Raw genomic sequence first — 18,275 nt, forward strand, 5'->3', positions numbered from 1 at the left:
TGCCATACCGATTCTATGTCAGTGCATAAGTAACACTTGTTCTCCATGTTCAAATCACCAACCTTGCTTCTTTAAAATACTGCCACTCCTGTTTAACGTTTTTTTAGAGGAACTTCACCATTGGATGCAGCTTGTGTTGCTACCAGAGAGTTTTAAACAGATTAGAATACTAATTCTGTCAAGATTAGTGTATGGCAAGCACCATCATACTTTTAATTCCAGTGTTCACTGAAGTAAGCCTTGCTTTAGACACCATTAAAAATGCATATGCGTGGGAAACAAGTGATCTGAACATGCCTCCAATTCTATACATAGCTAAAAAGCGTGACTCAATGGATGTCTGCAAATCTGAATTCTCTCCCAATGCTATTTTTTTCCTGAATATAATGCTGGTATCGACTTCAGAAAAATACCATTGGCAGAGAATTCAGATTTGCAGACATCCATTTAGTCACGCTTTTTGGACAGATATAGAATCTGATTTGTGCTCAGGTCACTTGTTTCCCAGGCATACACATTTGTAATGGTACACAAAGGCAGGTACTTCCTTCAATTAACCTAATTGGGCGAGAGGGATAGCTCAGTGGTTTGAGCATTGGCCTGCCAAACTCAGGGTTGTGAGTTCAATCCTTGAGGGGGCCATTTAGGGATCTGGGGCAAAAATTGGGGATTGGTCCTGCTTCAAGCAGGGGGCTGGACTAGATGACCTCCTGAGGTCCCTTCCAACCCTGACCTTCTCTGCTTCTAATACAGTGGTAAGACTGTGTCCAGCTATATATAGAACAGAAAGAAGGGTTTCCACATGTGAAGATAAGAGTTGTCACTTGTCCAGGTTTTCCAAGATTGTCCCTCTTTTGAGGTAGCTATCCTAGAAAAACTGAAGGGCACCCTGTACACACTGCCAACTGTTCAGTTTTGTAGGCTCAGGATCATTCTGGATGTCCTGGGGTTTTTTGCACCTCAGAGGTAGCAATCCTATGTGAAGAACAGGGAAGCCACTGAGCAATTAACAGTACCCAATCAAAACTTGTGAGGCCAAAGTTAAAAGAAAAAAAAAAAAGAAGAAAAATGTAACAAGCTAAGAAAATCAAGAGGAAAAAGTAGTATTTAAGTATATTATAGGCAAAAGGAAAACCAGTGGAAGTAGTGTCCACAAGGAGCTATTTGGCACAGTAGTTTGTGAAATTTAGAGTGAGTAAGGCCCAGCATCTGTACATACTTGCTTAAAAGCAATCCTTACTCCGGTAAGAAATCTATGGTTGGGCTCTCAGTAGAATTTTGCACAAGAGGAATTGTTTTCATGACCAAGGGTTTGCAGAATTTGATTTTTGATATTTGCTGCAAGTTTACCTTTTATTTAAGTTTTGCAAGATTTTGATTTTAGTATGCTACTGCCATTTTATTAATTTCTACTCTGCGATAACAATCCTGCAAATAGAAACGCACATGTGTAACATGTAGCATGAGGAAAGAGACAAGTGTGTGTGTTTGCAGCACAAGTGGCTTAAATTTTTGAAGTTAGCAAAGGGGATTTTGAATTAACTAGGCAAATGGCACACAAACCTTTAAATATGTGGGGAAAGAAATACTGGCCATACGAACAACTGAATGGTTGGATAGTTGGCACATTCCATCCCGTAACATTTAGAAACAGAATAATGTGCAAAAGAAATAACTTTTAGCCAAAATTTGGTTCTAGACACAATTCAGGCATACAATAAAGATATTAATTATCCAGCTAAAGATAAAAACATCCATGCTGATCATTAACTGTAACATTTCACCCAAATACTTGAAGACTGGGAATGTTCAAGGATGAAAGACGTTTTGCATAATAGCAACGTGCATGCAAACTGTAGAATACAGAAAACCAGCGTCAGTGTGCAATGATCTCCTTTATGCTTAGGAGTTTTATTTTTGTGTACCTTGAGGTCTCTTAGTGGATCTTACATCATCATAGGTTTTTCTGTATTTTATAAAACTGCACAAAAATAAGCAAACTAAGAGTTTCAGTTGTTTGTTAAGATGTATTTTCATGTCTTTCCAAGCTATCTGCATTTGTTAAAATTCAGTAACTGCTTGCATTTATGACAGGTTTCAGAGTAACAGCCTAGTCTGTATTCGCAAAAAGAAAAGGAGTACTTGTGGCACCTTAGAGACTAACCAATTTATTTGAGCATGAGCTTTCGTGAGCTACAGCTCACTTCATCGGACGCATACTGTATGCATACTGTATTTCCACAGTATGCATCCGATGAAGTGAGCTGTAGCTCACAAAAGCTCATGCTCAAATAAATTGGTTAGTCTCTAAGATGCCACAAGTACTCCTTTTCTGCTTGCATTTAGCTGCTTCTGAGGAAGAAAAGGTCACTTAGGTATATTGCAGTTGATACAATAAATCTATGATTTTATATAAAATCGCTTTTCATTTGGATTTCCCGGATCTATTAGCTTCTCCATTCTCTTGTATAATTGAAATGCACTTATTTAGGAACTTCCTCTTGAGATTATTTGTTCTTTACAGAGATTTTTCATTAATGGAGTTTATCAGGGAAGTTGTAAACACTTGACGGGATCACTCAAAGTAATCCTAGACATATGACATTGCTTGAGATTACTCTTTTCTCCCCCGCCCCCTTTAAACTGACACTAATTTTCATGCCCAGTGAAAACTTAAACAAATGAAAGAAAGGACAAGAGTAACACCTATACCATGTCACTAAAGATAAAATGGATTTGCAGTGAATGGACGTACTGTGCAAGATTTATTGGGCTATCAACAATTTCCTTGAGAATCTTAAATTACTTTTCACAAAACAGTCAAGGTCTATTCAACTGTAAATGGACTTCAGAAGTCATAGTGAATAACTAAAGATGGCCCAGACCTGCAAAGTTGTACCCGTTTGCATGTTGAGCCATGGTTTTTACTCGGACCCATCTCTATTATTAATTTTAAGTGTTAGGGATATAAGTAATTACAGTGACTTCAGGTGACTGGGGAAAGAAGAGAGCCATTCAGACTTTCATTGTACTTGGAGCAGAGCACAGAGCGGGTAGGGCAGCACTTGCCTTAGAATTCAGTCCTAGCAGAAATTCACATGAACCACAGCCATTGATAGTGAGCTAACGTGCATCTTTGTTCAGGCTGTTCATTAGATACAGTCCTAAAGTTCTCTCACATTCAGCCCACTTGTTCAACTTCTCCCTTTCAGAAAAGTTAGCAAGGTGCTGCGGTGAAAAGTCTGGAGCCAGGAACTTGTGTTGTATATGATCTCAAGATGTGGGGGGAAATTCTACTGGATCATCCTTGTTAATCTTTGTTACCTTCTGGCCAAGGAAGCTTTGAAGAGACCAGAGGGTAACAAAGATGAACAGGTCTTCAGTATCCTTGACTGATTCATATTATCGATTCTGAGACTGTGCATTACAACTTCCACCCTTCAATCCCAAGGACTGCACGGAATGCTTTAGAACATAGTGTGACGGGCCAAGGCCAGATGGCTATAGAAAAGTAGCACGAGACAGATATATTAGCTCCACGCTAAACAAATCCCTGGTACCAGGATATGTGAAATGGCAGCTGCTCCAGGTCAATTAAGACACCTGGGGCCAATTAAGAACTTTCCAGAAGGCAGGGAGAATGCTAGGTTGATTGGGACACCTGAAGCCAATCAGGGGCTGGCTGAAACTAGTTAAAAGCCTCCCAGTTAGTCAGGTGGGTGTGCATGTCAGGAGCTGTCGGAGGAACTGAGTAGTACACACCATATCAGGCACAAGGAAGGAGGCCCTGAGGTAAGGGTGAAGTGGAGCTTGAGGAAGTGAGGGCTGCAGGGGGGGGGAAAGTAACCCAGGGAATTGTACATGTCATGTTTCTAAAAGGTCAGCTACCATAGCTGATACTAATAGGGTCCCTGGGCTGGAGCCCAGAGTAGAGGGTGAGCCCGGGCTCCCCCCCAACCTTTGCCCCCTGATGTATCACTGAGACTGGAAGACAACAGAGACTGTGCAAGGAAGGATAACTTCTCCTCACCTCCCTCGCTGGCTTATGATGAAAATGGCTCAGTAGACTGTGCCTCTTGTCTCTAGAGAGAGAAGGGTTATGTGGAGGGTCTGAGCCTCTGAGGCTAGCGAAATCCGCCAGGAAACACGGGACCCACGGAGGCAAGGAAAGAGCTTTGTCACAACTGGTATCAGCAGTGGGATTTCGTTCATAGTGTGGCAGAAGAAAGAGGTTTTTTTAAAAAAAAAAAGTGCACTGGGGTTTGGGATTTTTTTTGGTTTGGTTTGTTTGTTTGCTTCGTACCACAATGGAGGAGGTGGTAAGAGCTCTGGTACAAGCCACAGCAACCCAGCAGGAGGCCACCTGGGTTCAGGCAATGGCATAACAGGAGTCTATGAGGCTACAGCAGGAAACCAATTAATTATTGACGAGCCAGGCGACCAAGATCATGCCCTCTTGAGAGAGGTGGTGGACCAGCTGAAGATCCTCACCACCCAGGCCCAGGGGTCCGACGGGATGCGAACCCTGAGGGCCACTGGTTGTCTGCCAAAGATGACGTCAGGAGATGACGTAGAGGCCTATCTCCTCTCATTCGAAAGGACTGCTCAGCATGAGGCGTGGCCCGAGGAGCAGTGGGCCAGCATTCTCGCCCCTTTTTTGTGTGGAGAGGCCCAGAAGGCCTACTTTGACTTGCCTGCCACGGATGCCACTGACTATACCTGTCTGAAGGCAGAGATCCTAGCACGATCAGGGGTAACGGAAGCGGTAAGGGCCCAGAGGTTCCATGAGTGGAAATACCAGGAGAACAATCCCCCGAGGTCCCAGCTATTCGACCTCATACACCTCGCGCAGAAGTGGTTACAGCCCGAGGTGTGCAGGCCGGAGGAAATTTTGGAGACCCTGGTCATAGACCATTACATGCGGGGACTGCTGCCAGATCTCCGCAAATGGGTAGGCCAGAACAATCCGTCCACGTACAATGAGATGATCACACTGGTAGAAAGATGGATGACAGCCAGGGAACTGACCCGACTACCCAAGGAAGGCCTCTTTCGAAGCAAGCACCTGACCCCAACCCTGGAAGGTTGGGCAGCCAAACCCCCGGGGAGTCCTAGGTGGAAGAAGGGGGGGGGACAAAAACCAGCAGGGACCCCAGAAGGAAGGGAGTGGCCTGAGGGGGGGGAACCCCAGGACTAAACCCCCTAGTCCCCAGGATAGGGGAGTGATTAAAAGCAATTATAGATGTTATGCATGTGGGGACTGGGGACACATAGCAGCACAGTGTCCCAGCACCGAGGAGCCTATGCAATGTAACTTGGGGGATTGGGAGGTCCCATGCTCCTTTATCCACCTCGCGGGGGTCGCATTAACCCCGCATAATTACACCAGGCCAGTGAGGATAAATGGAGCAGAGACTAGAGTGCTTGTGGACTCTGGGAGTGCTATCCCCCTCATATCGGGTAAGCTGGTAAAAAGTAGTCAGCTGCTACAAGCCCAACACGTAGCAATGACATGTGTGCACAGGGCCATGAGCCATTACCCCACCATCCCAGTGGAGACAGAGGTTCAGGGAAACCCCATTGAGGTGACCGTGGGTGTAGTTCCTAAACTCCCATATCCTGTAGTCATTGGGAGGGACTATCCAGGGTTTGATAATTTACTCCCCCCAGAGAGGCTGGAGGGAGGTGGGGACCCTGAGGACAGCGACTCCTCACCGGGGGAATGTCAACCCCTGATGTTCGCTGAGATTTCTCAGGATCTGTTCTCAGCCCCCCAAAAGACTAGGAAGACAAAAAAAGAGAGGAAGGCCGTGAAGGCCTGGGGAACCCGGATCCTGACCCAGGGCCAGAAGACCTCCCTAGTAGGCAGATGGACGCGAGCAGCCAACAGAGAAACTTCCACCACAGAAGGTGAGCCAGAGGCTGCCCCCAGCCATGACGGCGGCGAGCTGTTGGAAGAAGCAGAAGCCGGACCGTGGGAGCTTGGGCAGGTTAGTCCTCGGAGAGAGACTTTTGGGTGGGACCAGGCGGAGGACCCCAGATATGATAATGCCAGGAAAGAGGTGTTAGAGATCGATGGGATACCCGTGGATGGGAAGGTCCAGGGTCCCGGACCTTACTTGATAGTGAAGAAAGATCTCCTGTACCGCGTGGTGCAAATGCAGGAGCAAGAGATACAACAACTTCTGGTGCCACGAAAACATCAAGAAGCCATACTGAGTCTCGCCCACAGTCACCTGTTTGGAGGACACCTGGGGTAGAGAGAACCCAGGCACGGATCCTGCAGAGGTTCTTCTGGCCAGGAGTACATGAAGATGTCCGGCGATACTGCACCTCTTGTCCGGAGTGTCAGTTACATAGCACTCGCCCACACTTGTGGGCTCCTTTGATACCTCTTCCAATAATAGAAGTTCCTTTCGAACGGATAGCCATGGATCTGCTAGGGCCCCTAGAGAAGACAGTTCGGGGCCACCAACATGTGCTTGTTGTATTGGACTATGCAACCCGGTACCCGGAAACTGTTCCCCTAGGCAACACAGCTTCCAAGACAATACTAAGGAGCTAGTACAGATCTTTGCCCGGGTTGGGCTACCCAAGGAGATACTGACTGATCAAGGGACACCTTTCATGTCCAAGCTGATGAAAGATCTCTGTTCATTGCTCCATGTACAAGCCCTACGGACCTCTGTATACCACCCGCAAACAGATGGCCTTGTGGAAAGGTTCAATAGGACCCTCAAGGCCATGATCAGGAAAGTGGTGAGCCGGGATGGGAAAGATTGGGATACCCTATTGCCTTACCTCATGTTCGCCATCCGGGAGGTTCCGCAAGCCTCCACGGGTTTCTCTCCATTCGAACTACTATATGGGCACCACCCTCAGGGCATATTGGATATAGCCAGAGAAGTCTGGGAAGAGGAGCCAAATCCCAGAAGGAACATAGTTGAGCATGTACTGCAGATGAGAGATCAGATAGACCGAGTTATGCCCATTGTACGGGAACACTTGGAGAGAGCACAGGAGACCCAACGAACCCATTATAACCACCAAGCGAAGCTTCGACGGTTCCAACCAGGAGATCGGGTGATAGTACTGGTGCCCACAGCAGAAAGTAAATTGTTGGCCCAGTGGCAGGGACCCTACAAAGTAATTGAAGCCATGGGAGAGGTGAACTATAAGGTGCGACAGCCAGGCCGCCGGAAATTGGAGCAAATTTACCACATCAATCTTCTAAAATCTTGGCACGATCAAGAGGCATGCTTAGTCATGCAGGAGACCCTTCCCCAGGAGGATAACTTACACGAGCAAGTAAGGAGATCATCCGACTTGACGCCGATCCAAAAGATCAAGGCAGCCAACATGATTAATCGCAACAGAGATGTGTTCTCTACAAAACCAGGGTGGACGACTGAGACCTATCACCATATCCGCACGATCCCCGGAGCCAAGGTAACATTGAGACCCTACCGAATCCCAGCAGCCAAAAAAGAGAAGAAATCAAGGCCGAAGTAAAGAAAATGTTAGAATTAGGGGTTATTGAAGAATCTTACAGTCAGTGGTCCAGTCCAATTGTTTTAGTGCCTAAACCTGACGGTACCATGAGATTCTGTAATGATTTTCGCCGACTGAATGAAATATCCCAGTTTGATGCACACCCCACACCACGCATCGACGAACTGGTTGACCGACTGGATAGTGCCCGATTCTTAATTACACTGGATCTGACAAAAGGGTACTGGCAGATTCCTCTGAACCAAAGAAGCTAAAGAAAAGACAGCATTCTCCACCCTGGATGGGCTATTCCAGTACACCATCCTCCCTTTTGGGCTACATGGGGCCCCAGCCACATTCCAGCACCTCATGGATAAGCTGCTGCACCCCCATACTAGTTATGCAGCTGCATACCTAGATGATGTCATTATCCATACGCCAGACTGGGGAACCCACCTGGAGAAAGTTGAGGCAGTACTGCACACCTTAAGGCGGGCTGGCCTCACTGCTAATCCCGCTAAATGCGCCATAGGGCTAGCAGAGGCTAGGTACCTGGGATATATTGTGGGAAAGGGCATAGTGAAGCCCCGAACAAATAAGCTAGAGGCAATTCAAAACTGGCCCCGGCCGACCCGAAAGAAGCAGGTCCGTGCGTTCCTATGCATGGTAGGTTACTGCCAACATTTTATTCCCCACTTCGCCACTAGGGCAAGTCCCCTAATGGACCTGGTGAAGGCCCGAGGTCCAGACATGGTAAAGTGGGGGCATTTACAGACCTTTGGACAGCCCTCTGTAATGACCCCGTACTCATAGCCCCGGACTTTAACAGGGAATTTATTTTACAAACAGACACTTCCGAGGTGGGGGTGGGGGCAGTTCTGTCACAAATGGTGGGAGAAGAGGAACATCCGATCCTCTACCAAAGCAGAAAGCTTCTCCCAAGAGAACAGAAATACGCAGTAGTTGAGAGAGAATGCCTTGCTGTCAAATGGGCTATGGAGACACTGCGTTATTACTTCTTAGGCCGTTAATTTAGTCTTGTGACGGACCATGCACCCCTCCTGTGGATGCAGCGGAATAAAGAAAAGAATGCAAGGGTCACCAGGTGGTTCTTATCCCTCCAACCATTCCAGTTCCGCATATGGCACAGGGCTGGCTGCCACCATGGCAACGCTGATAGTCTGTCACGAGCATACTGCCTGGCATCCCAAGTTGCCCAATTCTATGGTGTTGAGCGAGGCGGGGTGGAGGGGGAGAATATGTGAAGGGGCAAGGCCAGATGGCTATAGAAAAGTAGTGGGAGATAGATATATTAGCTCCAGGCTAAACAAATCCCCGGTACCAGGATAAGTGAAATGGCAGCTGCTCCAGGTCAATTAAGACACCTGGGGCCAATTAAGAACTTTTCAGAAGGCAGGGAGAATGGCTTCAGGTGTCCCAATCAACAGAGCAATCAGGGGCTGGCTGAAACTAGTTAAAAGCCTCCCAGGTGGGTGCGCATGTCAGGAGCTGTGGGAGGAAGTTGCACTGTTGGAGAGACTGAGTAGTACACACCATATGAGGAAGTGAGGGCTGCGGTGGGGGGAAGTAGCCCAGGGAATTGTACATGTCATGTTTCTAAAAGGTCAGCTACCATAGCTGATACTAATAGGGTCCCTGGGCTGGAGCCCGGAGTAGAGGGTGAGCCCGAGCTCCCCCCCAACCTTTGCCCCCTGATGTATCACTGAGACTGGGAGACAACAGAGACTGTGCAAGGAAGGATAACTTCTCCTCACCTCTCTCACTGGCTTATGATGAAAATGGCTCAGTAGACTATGACCCTTGTCTCTAGAGAGAGAAGGGTTACGTGGAGGGTCACAGTGAGCCTCTGAGGCTAGCGAAATCCGCCACGAAACACGGATTTTATTTTTAGACCTACATGAAACCTAGATTTTGTTCCCTGTAGGGGTATACTGATCGTTTAAGGTCAAGTGGTCAAGGCACTAGCCTAGGACTTGGAAGACCTGGGTTCATTTCTCTGCTCCACCACAAACGTCCGTGTGACCTTGGGCAAGTCACTTAGCCTCTGTGCTTCACTTCCCCGACTATAAAATGGGAATAACAGCACTTCCCTACCTCCCAGTGGGATTACAAGGATACATTCATTAAAGATTGTGAAGCACTTTGAGATCTACTGATGAAAAGTGCCATATAAAATAGGTGTTGTTACTACTATATAATTAGAATTGGGCTGAATACAGAGCAACTCAAAACAGGACCCATCTGAAGTGAAATACAAAGCTGGAGAGTGGATGGAACAATAAACAATAGGCACAAGTAGCACGATTAAATAACCAATCACTGCAGGATATATTAGTAACTGAACCCTGCAACAGCTGACCTCAAATCTCAGCAAACATGTCAATTAAATAGGAGCTTTTCTATTAAACTGTGTTCACTTGTGCCGCTGTACACAGTGAGGGCAGCACAGCAAACAGCATGCCAACTTTTGACTAAACAGATGCAGTGGTATTGCCATACTGAACCCCCTAATCAATCTTTTTATAGTAAAAACATTTTAGCAATTTAGTTTGTTTTGAAAATATTTGGGTTTTATTAAACATTTGATTTTTTTTTAAAATAAACTCCAGAAAGGACAAAGAACTTACTCCACATGTCCTTCATTTACACTGCTAACTTCGCTGATTAAGATAGTAAAGGGGAAGATACAAATATCATTACATAAACAAAGTTTATTGACATTGGCACAATAGTAGTTTCAAAGTATAAATGCCAAAATGACAGACAGCCTCCCTGGGGCTAAGGGCGTGTGTTAAACCTTCTAGAGAATTTCTCCTTCCACTGAACTGCAGAAGTCTGATGCCAGGAATGAGGGCAGGAAAAGAACAGCAGCGGAAGGGACTAACATTAGTAGAGAAGAAGTGGCCCATATCTAATGGAGGGAACCTCTTAGCCTTCCTCTCCTCTTCTGATGTTGGGCCAGCATGAAAGAGGAGATTAAGTAGCCGATATGATGTACCTCATAGATAGGGCCCTACCAATTACTCAGTGAAAACTGACATCCCCGTGTTCCTAGGAGCACTCCAGCAAAGGAGGATCCTAGCTCCAGCTGGGCTGGGGATGGACAAGTCCTGTCCCTCCCCTGCACAACCTCTCTGGTGGTGGTGGTGCGGGTGGGAAGACCAGACCCACCTCCGGGTGTCTCCTCCTGCTGCAGGACGCTCCTAGCTCCAGCTGGGCTGGGGAGAGACAGGACTTACTCTCTTCAAGCAGGGCTGCTCTTGGGTATCCCCTCTGGCTGCACCTAGCTCTGCACCCCTCCTCCCCACTCGCTTCCTGTCCCCCTCCCTTTGCAGCTGCCTGGGGAGGGGACATTGTACAGGAAACTGCCCCCTCTACCTGGTCCAACTATAAGCATATTTTAATAAAAATAAAAAGAAAGTTGAGGCACTTGACAGAATTTTTTGACTGACACTTTATAGCAGCAAATCACACTCACGGCTGAACTCACTGATTGGTAGATATGGACATTGGGGAGGTTTTGTAGTGTAGTGATCTCAATTGACTGCCTACCGGAAGACACATGCAATTACTGTAAGATGAGTGTCCAAAGTAAACAAAAAACCTCAAAAATTATTACTGCAGCGGATCGTGCGAAAGAATTTGGAAGCCAAATTATACATGCCAATGGTGACAAACTATTTTGTACAAGCTGCAATGTTTCATTGGATCACACACGTCACGCAATGGTTCAGCAGACACCCCCCTGCAGCTCCCATTGTCCGCGACTCCTGGTGATCCGGGTGGAGGCAGTGCACAGAGCTGCTTGGCTACGTCTCTGCCTAGCGCTGAGCAAGGGGGATGTCGCCACTCCCGGGGAGTCCCCCAGGTAAGCATCGCCCAGAGCCTGCCTCACCCCATCCCATGCCTCAACCCCCTACCCCTTCCCACAACCCTGCTGCTGCTGGGGGAAAAGGCGGGAGATGCACAGCCAGGTAGGAAGCCTGCTGGCCCCCCAGCCCTCCACCCCCAGAAGGGGTCCTGGGCTGTGCACCACCACCCATGCCCCCCACAGCACCAGTGGGGGTCCCAGGCTGTGCACCGCCATCCATCCCCAGCACCTGCAGCACCCCTGGGCAGCCCCCTCCCCCTCCAAGTTTTAGTCAGGGGTATATAGTAAAAGTCATGGACAGGTCATGGGCCGTGAATTTTTGTTTACTGCCTGTGATTTTTACTGCCTGTGACTTTTTCTAAAAATATCCGTGACTAAAATGTAGCCTTCATCATAGTCAGTCCCGTTTCTCTTGCACTCTAATATAGGTAAATTAAAAATCCCCTGGATCTCATGACTAACTTGAACAACAGGACTAGTGGAGTTGAGATGTTGCCACACGTTTCAAAGCCTACATTTCCACCAATAACCAAAGCTGCAACCTCTGCTTGGACTTGCATGTACGGGAGGTTAAACTCATGTGATTAAAATTCTGAAAACCAGCAGCTGCAATTAGTAAATCTCTAAATCTTTTAATAGCAGTCCATCCTATTGTTTAATCTCAGTGCATTATCAAATGTAAAATAATTACAGATAGTCAGGTAGTTCAACATGCAGTTTGCTGTAATACTTCTACAGAAACAACTTAAACTTTTGTGCCCTCGAGACTGAAGCCTTTGTAAATGCCTGAAAACCTTTAACAAATACAGTAATTTAAAAAAAAATTATCCAGTGTTCTGAGGGAATGGGGGAAGAGCTCCAAGACATGCTACGCACAAATTAATTTTATTGTTAAGCATTTACATTAAAGAATAACTAAAGATTAAATAGAGAGAGACTAGTTCATCTGAAAAAAATTACACGTTCTACACCTGCCCTCAGACCCCCCTGCCTCACTAATTTTTGTAGTTTTACAATTACTTTTTTAAAAAATAAATGTTTTTCTTTCCTCTGACATTTGTGTGTATCCTTCACACAGGAAATAGTCTATGGAAGGGGAAGAATGAAACTGCCTACGCACACAGAGCTGTCAAATACACATAATAAATTGAAAACTTAATCATTGGGCTTACTTGTAATAATTTGTGTGACTAAAGTGTGACAAATTGATAATATACCATTATATTCCAGTTTGTACTTTGCACTTTAATGGCAGTCATGTCTGTATGTGTACGAACATGTTAAGAACTACAAGATACCACAGAGTCCTGGGAGAAAAAAATTAACTGGATCAATTCTGTGTACGTGCACACAATTCAAAAAAGCACATAGCTATGTGATCACACATGCTTAAAGCTTTCTGCATATATCAGAGCAATTCTGTGCACAATAATGAAATCAATCAAGCTGGATGACTAGGACAGATGTTATCTAAGATCTCCCCCACTTTATCATCTTTCAAATTAATTATCCTGCTAGGCTGGAGCTCAGCCTAACCCGATTTGTGTACACACTTTTATATAAATAAGCAGCCGTACCACAGAACCCAATTAGATTTCCTCAGTGATTCCACATTAACTTCCTAAACATTTTTAGTGGAGTATAGCACATGCAGCCTCTGAGCTGATGACTGAACACAGACTAAATACATTTAATAGATGTTTAATTTCTTTCATTGGTGAAGCTTTCAGAATATAGGAAAGTCAAAGTTGGACTATACAGTGTTTTTCCAGGTAACTATATTCCAGTTATTCCTAAAATACCTCATCATATTGAACGAGTCTGGGGCTGAATTTGAGAATTTTGACAAGAATTAATCATATGCAATTATTCATAAGAAATACAGCCAGGTATTCTCCATAGGAAGACTCAAGCAATAAAAACTGTTTAGTTAATGCCTCCAGAACAAAAAGGACCTTGTTCCTTTCTGCACAGCCAGAAACTTTGACCCAAAATACAAGTACTCTTGAAAGGAAAGACAGAGGAAGCTCTCTGGGGAGAGTGGGAGGTGAAATCATGCTGTTCTACTTCTCCCCACTGCCGAGTAACTCAATATCATTTCACAGTCAGGAGGTTTCTCATTGTATTTTACTCCTGAAGGTAACTGTACTCTAACCACGAACTGAAAAGAAATTAAATGCTACACAAGTCAAAAAAAAAAAATCCACCAAACTCTTCTCCCTTTAGAGTGTCCTCAACTAATCAAGCATTCTGTATTTTATATTCTGCCCTAACATCTCTACCATTCTGTATCTTTAAAAGCAGGAATGGAAGACATGGAACAAATCTGCCATGGCAGCAGGAAATTACAGTATATATTTGTGAACATGTCAGCTATATAAAGCAAGAGAAGCCCTGGATCAGAATACACAGGTATGCAAAAATGCCACTAACCTCTCACGGGGGGGAAAACAAAAAGATTGAAGGATATGAATTATGGCTTACTTGCAAAATCCACTCAATTTTAACGGCTGGGAATTCTGCATTGCTATATTAATAACCTTTGTGATTCAAAAAAAGTGCATTTACACTTGAATCCATTGTACTGTGGTCAACTTTGAAAAGGCACTTGCCCTCAATGACAAAAGAGGGGGTCAGTAATACAATCAATAGGAACAGTGTAACCAGAACTGCCAAGGTGCAGAAGAGAGTGACGACACATGTACAAAGATACTTGGCTACACACAACCACTGAACTCTGTCTCAAACCAGTAATTCATCCTCTTTTCTTTGCATTATCATAGAATCAAGGGATATAATTTTGCTTCCATTACTTATTGCTGTAAAATGTTTTACTACATGATTTTGTTTATGAAAATTTCCTCCTAACATGTATCTTGAACTATTTTCAGATATTCTTTATTTTACAGCATACTGCAGATAGATCATTAAAATTTCACAGAATTTGGCAGCTCAGGTTAAGTTTGGCTTTTCTCCTATTGTGGACACATACTAGCACTGTCAAATGTATGAATGGATAAGTAGTGTGAATCACTTTTCTTTCTTACACATGTACATTTGTATGCTACACGAACTATTCTGAACATTTAAAAACAGAGGAATAACATGAGGATGACAGAGACAGGATTCACCAACATTTGTTATGAAAGATATTATGGCACAGATAAGCTGTTACAATCTTCATTTGTATATAATTCTTCCTCTTACTATAAATAATCATAAAAGTTTAAGTTTTGTATAAACTACCGTATATACTCGTTCATAAGCCGAATTTTTTTTAGTAAAAAAGGGAAGCATCAGAGAAGGGGGTCGGCTTATGAAGGGGTATAGGGTATAGAGAGGGAGAGGTGGGACATAGCCTATCCCCGCAACAGAGGGAGCAAGGAGAGCCAGCAGAGCCAGAAGGGACGAGGCGGGGCCAGAGTCTCTGCTTCTGGCCACGCTGCTGTCCCCCCAGTCTCCGAAGCAGCTGCAGCTCCGGGGCTGGCAGGCTGCAGCCGCGCCGCTTGGCCCCACCCCCCAGAGCAGGCTGTGGCAATGCCGACCGGCCCGCCGGAACATGCTGGGGCCGCGCAGCCCGGTATGGCCTGCCAGAGCAGGCTGCGTCCACACTGTCCCGCCTGCCGGAGCAGCTCCAGCCAGGCCAGAGACATCCTCCCCTGGCGCTCTCCAGATAAGGTGGGAAGGGATGGGATGGGGAGATTGTGGGGGTCCCGGGCTAGGGGTGGGGTCATGGTCACAGGGGTTACTCCCCTGACCCCCAGCTTCTCCCCCCACAAAAAATGTCCCCACCAGTTGCTGTCCCAGCCTGTCAGGGTAAGCAGCTGGTGCGCCGGGACACTTTGTTTACTTAGTTTTACCTCTGTGCCTGTGGACGCTCGAGGTAAACAAACCATCTCGGCCCACCAATGGCTTATCCTGATGGCCCGGGAGCCAAAGTTTGCTGACTCCTGAATTATAGGGTCAGCTTATGAATGGGTCATAAAAATTTTCCATTTTTACTTATCCATCTTGTGGGAGTCAGCTTATAAACAAACCGGCTTATGATCGAGTATATAAGGTAATTTAAAAAAAGGGAAACCAATTTACCCATTAGGAGTCAATTAGTTGATTTTTTTTAAATAAGAAATTGTATTTTTAAAAATACTGCCAAAATATGGACAGTTGGCAGCCCTCACTTATACCAGGTAAACAAAATCTACTGTACATTTCATCCTGCTGATACAACAAACTACGCATGCAAAGACAATTATTCAAAAGGCTGCCATGCTAACCTGTTAGTGGACCCATTGTAGCAATAGTTTGGAAGGAAATCATAGTTGAGCTCCCAGAAGACATGAAGAGTGATTCTTCCATAGGGAGCCGACACATTGTGATTGGCTTCTCTGAACATGGCATCAAAGCTGTCCAAGGTCATGTACCTGCTCAGTAGCTTGTGTGTCATTTTATTTATCTCTACCAAGCCATCGAGCTCCTGGGAACATTTAAAACAAGAAGGGTGGGTGGGGGGAAGAAACATGAGGAGAATTATCAAATTTCCTTATAAGCTGTACTATGGTGCTCATTACTATAGCATCTGAGTAATTCACAAACACTAATCCAGCTTCAGAAACCCCAGTGAGGAGAAGGGGTGATATTTTTCCCATCAGTAAAATGGGGATCTGAGGAACAGAGAGATGAAGGTAATAAATTTATATTAACTTTGGGTGCCCCAGTTGAGACACCCAGGACTTGATTTTTCAGAGCACTTAGCATTATGTACAACACTTTATATATTCAGACACCGCTCCCAATGACTTCAGTCACACTTCTGAAATTCAGGCCCCGCCCCAGCTTTAAGTTGGGCACACAGAAATTGAGGAACACACAACTAATGACCACCAGTAAAAAGTCTGATTAAAGTGACTTGCCCAGCATCACATAGGAAATGCTGTGGCAGAGATAGGGATAGAATCCAGGTTTCCGGGGCAACATTCAACTGCCTTAGCCATGAGACTGTCCTTGGACTCTCCTGCAATCCCCTGCCTCATTCCTGCACACCTTTCAACTTCTACAGCAAATGAGGCTGGAGTTCTACAACCCTGATTCATCCCCAGAGCTGCTCCATCCGCTGCACTGAATGAGGCAAATCGGAAGAAAGGGGTGGGGGGAAAGGAAGTGATATGTAATTGAAGACTGTGGACATGTCTACATAAATACTTAATGTGCAGCAAGCAGGGGTGTAAATCTACCCTGCACTAGCCGGCCACCCATTAAGTGTTTGCGTGGACTGTGCTGCCATGCATTAAAAGTTTCCAAGTGTGCTTCGATCTACACTGCTTTGAACTTTTAGAGTGCAGCAGCAGGGTCCACACGAAAACTTAGCAGGTAGCAGGCTAATGCACGGTAGATTTACTTCCCAGTTTACCACAAAATAATTGTTCATGCAGACAAGTGCTGTATCAATAATGCATATGCACAAGGCACCTCTATACAATTATTCTGTATGTCTCTGTTCTGCCCCCTCTTTTTATGCCTCTTCTTTGAACTAAACAATCTTAGACTTTTCACTCTTTTCTTGTATGCAAGTCTCTCCATGTTTCATCATTTTCATTGTTGTGTAGCTCTGAAACCCCTCTGCCTACTGTATCTTTTTTGATAAAGGGTGAACAGAACTGAACATAGTATTCCAGCTGAAGATGTTGCATATTAAACTTGCAAAGCAAGAACTGAAGTGTCCAGAGTATTTTTCTCCTTCTCCCCCAGGTTAAACTAAGGATGTAAGATTATGGTGAGACCTAGCATAAGCCTTCTTGTCTGTCAGTGGAGCTTTGGAAATAGAGTTTGTCCATTAACATTTTAATCAGGAAACTAACTAAACTGACACTCTCCATGTCCACAGGCAGCAAGTCAGATCTGATTACTTTACTGACAAAAACAAGTTTTGCCTATTGGCAACTCTACAGAGCCAGGGTGTCTAGTGAAAGAGACAGCTATTCCACTTCATGCGTCTAATGAGACTGTATGCTAGACTCAGACCCTGGATTATTTGGTTTTGGTCTGCAATTACATATCGAATGCAGAACAGCTGATCATATAAAAGTTGCTATTTCAAATGCAAATAATTAGAAAACCTCGTCTCCCGGTTGCCCCGCAGCCCCAGGTCAATTTCCAAGCATATCCTGCAGCCTGCCTTTTACTTCCATTGCTCTCAAGGCCCTGCACTGAGAGAAATTTTCTTCTGGCCCAGCAAAGCAAAACAGAGCTTCTTCCAACACCAATTAATGCTGCTCATGAGCTGACCAGGACAACTTCAAGAAGGGAAAAGGTGGGGTCTCCCCCTTCACTCTTCCCAAGCTTGCTGCCTATGGAGTGCTCCCAGCCCCCAAGCACAGGAAAATGAACTAGACAGTCTCAAACACCACTGTAACACAAGAGAGTACACCATGTTAGCCTGCCCAGGCATCTCATGATCTCATTTGTCAGGAATACTAGTGAAGCAGCATGAGAGAGGAAAGAATGAATGCTGAACAACGGAGGAAAAGAGATTTTCAGCTGGTCTGCTTACGTTTTTTTCTGTTTACACCTATTTAACTCATCTTTGGGACACAGCAAATATCTTTGTTAGTCCGACAACACTCCCGCCCCTTCGATAACATATGTGAGAGTTCCTGGCATATCAGGAGAAACCCAAGAAATATTCCAACAAAACCAAAGAAAATTTCCTATTTCTTAGGTAAAAAAGAAAACAGTTTTATTTTGTATTTTGTAGAAATCTTTCAGGCTTTCTTTGTACATCAAGGGTAGGCAAACTTTTTGGCCTGAGGGCCACATCTGGGTTGGAAAATTGTATGCATGACCATGAATGTAGGGCTGGAGTAGGTGTTTGGGGTGTGGACGGGAGCGCAGGGTG

The 18,275-nt window shown here is 45.2% G+C and overlaps 1 protein-coding gene across 3 annotated transcripts in view; it reads right to left on the reverse strand.

The window, feature by feature from the left end:
• Positions 1 to 18,275, reverse strand: part of CYFIP1 (cytoplasmic FMR1 interacting protein 1) — a 129,504-nt gene that overhangs the window by 44,262 nt on the left and 66,967 nt on the right. For all 3 annotated transcript variants that reach the window (XM_077814928.1, XM_077814920.1, XM_077814939.1), the window contains exon 22: positions 15,658 to 15,857. In XM_077814928.1, coding sequence (XP_077671054.1) covers positions 15,658 to 15,857 — 200 coding nt within the window. The remainder of the gene's footprint in view (positions 1 to 15,657; positions 15,858 to 18,275) is intronic.

The sequence above is a fragment of the Eretmochelys imbricata genome, chromosome 1 (assembly GCF_965152235.1).
Source record: "Eretmochelys imbricata isolate rEreImb1 chromosome 1, rEreImb1.hap1, whole genome shotgun sequence".
Classification (NCBI taxonomy): Eukaryota; Metazoa; Chordata; order Testudines; family Cheloniidae; genus Eretmochelys; species Eretmochelys imbricata.